This window comes from Ipomoea nil, unplaced genomic scaffold, assembly GCF_001879475.1.
Source record: "Ipomoea nil cultivar Tokyo-kokei standard unplaced genomic scaffold, Asagao_1.1 scaffold1769, whole genome shotgun sequence".
NCBI lineage: Eukaryota > Viridiplantae > Streptophyta > Magnoliopsida > Solanales > Convolvulaceae > Ipomoea > Ipomoea nil.
In genome coordinates this window covers 187,593-193,045 of record NW_017618197.1, presented here as the reverse complement: position 1 = coordinate 193,045, position 5,453 = coordinate 187,593, and the positions used below count along the sequence as shown (strand labels likewise).

The 5,453-nt window shown below is 38.6% G+C and overlaps 1 protein-coding gene across 1 annotated transcript; it reads left to right on the top strand.

Annotated features, from left to right (window-relative positions):
• The first annotated feature begins 2,789 nt into the window (after nucleotides 1-2,789).
• Nucleotides 2,790-3,860, top strand: LOC109192131. The gene has a single exon (XM_019342725.1). The coding sequence runs from the start codon at nucleotides 2,790-2,792 to the stop codon at nucleotides 3,858-3,860; it is 1,071 nt and encodes a 356-aa protein (XP_019198270.1).
• The last annotated feature ends 1,593 nt before the right edge of the window (nucleotides 3,861-5,453 follow it).

The following is a 5,453-nucleotide window of genomic DNA, read 5'->3' as shown; positions in this document are numbered from 1 at the left end:
TTGAGGAAAATGAGGAAACCCCCACTACTGATGAAACGAGGACACAGAAAAATCATCCAGTAGAAAACATTATAGGAAGACTCGATGAAGGGATCAGAACCAGAGGAAAGAAACGAGACTATCAAAGAATGGAAAAAGGAGACTATTGCTACACCTCAAAAATAGAACCCAAAAACATCATGGAAGCCTTAAGGGATGAATTTTGGGTGGAAGCTATGCAAGAAGAATTACAGCAGTTTGAAAGAAACAATGTCTGGGAGTTAGTCTCTAAACCAGAAAATGCTAATATCATAGGGACAAAATGGATCTACAAAAATAAAACAGATGAACAAGGGAACATTATACGAAACAAAGTCCGACTAGTAGCACAAGGATATACTCAAGTTGAAGGAACAGATTTTGAGGAAACATTTGCCCTAGTAGCCAGAATTGAATCAATCCGACTTCTCATAGCAATAGCTTGCATACTCAAGATAAAGCTATACCAAATGGACGTAAAAACGACCTTTTTAAACGGAAATCTAAAAGAAGAAGTCTATGTTGCTCAACCAAAAGGGTTTGAAGACCCTCACCTTCCACAAAATGTATTCAAACTCAACAAAGCTCTATACGGACTAAAACAAGCACCACGAGCCTGGTATGAACGTCTCACTGAATTCCTAGTTAAGAAGGGCTACAAGAGAGGAAGCGTGGATAAAACCCTATTTGTCAAACACTATGGGAAAAACATTGTCATCGCTCAAATATATGTCAATGACATAGTCTTTGGGTCAACACTCAAGTTCTACAAAGATCAGTTCATCACTAACATGGAAGGAGAATTTGAAATGAGCATGGTAGGAGAATTAAACTACTTCCTTGGTCTACAAATCAAACAACAAGACAATGGAATCTTTATATCGCAAAGCAAATATGCTAAGAACCTTGTTAAAAGATTCGGTCTAGAAGAAAGCAAAATTGTCAGAACACATGTTCCAACAACAGAAAGGATATCGTAAGATTCAGAAGGAAAACCAGTTGAACAAACCCTATATCGAAGCATGATAGGAGGATTGCTATATTTAACCGCAAGTAGACCAGATCTAAGCTTTGCAGTAGGAGTCTGTGCAAGATACCAAGCCAACCCAACCGAGCAACATTTAAAAGCAGTCAAAAGAATCATTAAATATGTGAAAGGGACTTCTGATCTAGGGATATGGTATTCTTTCGACACCAATCATCATCTATCAGCCTATTGTGATGCTGATTGGGCAGGAAACATAGATGACAGGAAAAGCACGTCAGGAGGATGTTTTTTCCTAGGTACCAACCTAGTATCATGGATCAGCAAGAAACAAAGTTCTATATCCTTATCAACAGCAGAGGCTGAATATATTGCAGCAGGAAGCTGTTGCACACAATTACTTTGGATGAAACAAATGCTAGAGGACTATGGAATACAACAATCAACCATGACAATCCACTGTGACAATAAAAGTGCAAAAGATATTTCAAAAAATCCAGTACAACATTCAAGAACAAAACACATTGACACTAGGCATCATTTCATAAAAGAATGAGTAGAAGATGAAATCATCAGTCTCACCCACATCAATACAGAAAAACAACTAGCAGATATTTTAACCAAAGCTCTTGACGGAAACAGATACACAAAATTGAGGGCCGAAATAGGCCTGTGTATTTTATAAGCCACATCAAATAAGAAAGGGGAAGCTCTTGGGCCGCATCTACAAAATAAAGGCATTAATCATAACCGACCCATATTCTACCAACATCATCCTATCTATGCAGTCCACAACAAAAAGCCCAAAACCTGAACCCACATCTCAAATAAACCCCAAATTAAAAGCAGAGTCATCATCCTTACCCGACTTCACTCGTCATCCACCCGAGAATCATCATTCATCCTCACACCCCATACAAATCAAACAATGGTGAGAACCAGGAATCAAAGAATGGGGAAGTTACCTCGCAGAGGAATAACTGATAGCGCCTCACAATACACCGGCACCGGAGAATCTTCGAATCCAGTATGCGTCGAAGAAGAAAGTCCCACCAACATATTATGATGGATCCAGTTCTGATATCCAGAGTACCGTTCGGCGAGCCTCAAGAACAGATCACCAACCCACCAGGTAACCCGAATCTTCCTCTAATTAACCATGAGGAACCACCCGAATACATGCCCATGGCGGCTGATCTTGGGGACAATAGGATTGTTGACCCAAACGATTTAGTGGTACAACTTCGGTTTGCCATAAATCGAGGCTGGGAACCTGATTTATCCTCCTACGTTAGCTCCGAAGAAGAGGTAAATCCGAGGGAATCAGAAATTGAGGACCACGAAGAACCTCAAAATCACGAGGTCAATTGTCCTCCTAGCCTTCAAAATGAAGAACACATCACAACCAATGAAACCCCCAGTCCAATTTCTCGGGTCAACAAAAAACCCTAGAAAACAGAAGAAGAATGATCCGTATGAAGGAGCTGATCCAAGGGCCAAAAGGCCAAGTGATTTCCCAATACGGGCAGGACCTCCTCAAAGACAACCAAACATTCCACCAAAACCCGCAAAATCCAAGAAATTAAGAAAAGAAAATACAGAGGATGAACAAAACTGGTTACCAAATGAAGAAGATGAACTATCTGGTTGTGAAAGAATGAGAACCCGAGCCCAAAAGAAAACTCACCTAGCTGCTAGTAGGGAGAAAAAACAAAGAATATCTACCAAAGTAGTTAAGGCATCTGCCAGAGAAAAGGAGAAATAGAAAGTGGTTAATAGTGCTGACATGTCAAACCTACCTAAACCACACAGTACAACTTTTTTAAGAAAGGAATCCGTGAGCTTGTTGAAAAGAATTGTGGAGAAAAAGATCATAAGCCAAAAATTGCTTATCATAGACAGACTAGACAATTCAGAGAAAATTCAAGAAGTCCTAATCTCAAATCAACTCCTGGGAACAGTCACCAAAATTGAACCTTATGATGAACAAGTCATCCAGGAATTCTATTGTCACCTAACCAAAACCACTACAATACCTAGTAGTCCTATGTATGGGAAGGTATACCTGAGATGCAAGTTTTATGAGCTTAGACCAGATACAATCAACCACTACTTAGGGACACCTGAGTCTGAACAAGAGATGGAACTAAACAGTGAACAAGTTGCAAAGGAACTTACAGCAGGAAATGTCATTTTTGAAAAGAACAAAATCAAAGCAGCCTCTTTGACAAGCAAATATGCCATCCTCCAGAAGATAGCCCTTGTAAACTGGATGCCCTCACTACATGAATCCACTGTAAAGTGGACCTTGGCAGAGCTGCTATACAAGATAGGGAAAGGGGTGAAAATCAACATGGGTGCTATCATTCATACACAAATCACAAACCTAGCAGAAGACACCAAATCCAGCACCTCCCTGATCTTTCCAAACCTCATCTTTGCCATCTTGACAAAACAAGGCCTCAAAACTCATGGACCAAAAACCATTGTCAAGAACATCAACACTACAGTCAAACTAAGGAAGGGAAACCACCAAAATGATCTAAAGACTTCTGCTCCAAAGAACAATCCACTTGATTCCAAGACACTAATCAACTACTTTGAGGGAAGACTGACAGAATTGGAAGTCTCAGAAAAACAACTCCTAAGGAAACACATGGACATCAAGGAAGAAAAAGCAGAGATAATAGAATGGCTGGCAATCCTAAAAGCAGAGAATGAAGAAGATCAAGAGAAAAATCAAGAATCAGAAGAAGAAAGTCAAGAGCATTCTCAAGAAAAAAGTGTTGAAACTCCTGTTTCAACATCAGATTCAGAAGATAACCTTTTAGCAAAAAAGGGGGAGAAACAAGGATAGAACAGGACAAGGCAAACAGTAGGCACAGGACAAGGCAGACATCAGGACATTTTTTTTGTGGCACAGATTCTGTTTTGTGTCTCTGATTGTTTCTTTCTAGAAACAAAGATAGAACAAGGCAGACAGCAGACAATTTTTTTTTTTTATTATTATTTTTTTTTGTGTGTGGCACAGATTCTGTTTTATGGTTCTGTTGTTACAGGCAGACCAGACAGGAAAAATTGAACAAACAGATATTTTTGGAAGGCCCAGCACATATGCACTATAATGACCTTTATGTCATTTAAATCCACCTTCTATATTTACTATGGTCACCTAGAAAAATTGTAAAATACCATTATCTGCTATATATTTTTTCTGCATATGCATACCAGTAACCATTGGGTCTACAATGGACACTAGTACTAATTTCCAGCCCAACTCTTGTATGACCCTGAAGACAAAAGCAGAATATTACCTGGAGCCAACAAACAACAATCAAGAAAGGCTCCACAAATTAAGGGGGAGATTCACAAATCAAGGGGGAGACAACTACACATGTCAATCCTTAAGAATAATCAAAATGAATCAAGGTTTTTGCTAAAATTTGACAAAGGGGGAGAATGTTGACATAAAACGAATTGTCAAATTCTAGACAAAAAGGGAATACTAAGTCAAACAAGATTTAGGAATTACATTCCTAATCTAAATAGGAATAGCAACCCTATTCCTATCTATCCTATAACTCTCGGCCTATAAAAGGAGCTGCTCCACAACTCTTTAAGATCCGGCTTTCAAGATCTAATTGTGAGACATGAGAGTCATTGAGAATAGATACCCAAATCCCCTTGAAAAGTAGTACACGTGTTTAGGTCACAATAATTTGATAGGAAATCATATTGTGTAATCCCCGTTTCCTAAACTAAGTGTACTTTGAATATTGAGCTTTTAGTGGATTTAGGCAGATTCTCAACTTGAGAAGTGCCTCGTAGATTAGGGTTGTTTGCCCGAGCTGCGTTATAAATTAATTGTGCCATAACGTCAGTTTCAACATTACCAAAAGTACAACGTTTATATATTTCAAATATCATAAATACAAATATTACTCATCTACTATAAATAAATAAAGATCAAAGACTGAGGATCTTCATCCGTAAGTTCAAAGATAAATTCTCAAACACCCATAAATATCCTATGAATTGAAATATTCGTAAGTCCAAACTGTTAGGAATCTAGGAGTCCTTAGCTTGGTGTATTATAATTCTATATCCTTTAGCATTGTATATATTTTTTCCTTTGTAAACTCTCGATGATTGAATATACAGAAAATTGTCATTTTCATATAGTATCAGAGACAGGTTCCCTAATGGCTCAGGATATTCAATATAGTTCTACTAGTCTTGAGTGGACTACTTCAGTCACCATCGCTTCGTTTCCCGTTCCAATCACCTTGTCCACGGCGCATCACTTCGTCTCGATAAATTTAACGACGTGTAATTTCCTTTTCAGACATACACAACTCATTCCTATCCTATGGGCACCAAACTTGTAAGGTTATGTTGATGGTTCCATCCTTGTCCTTCTGCCATGCTCCTGTCGCTGTCTGGTGATGAT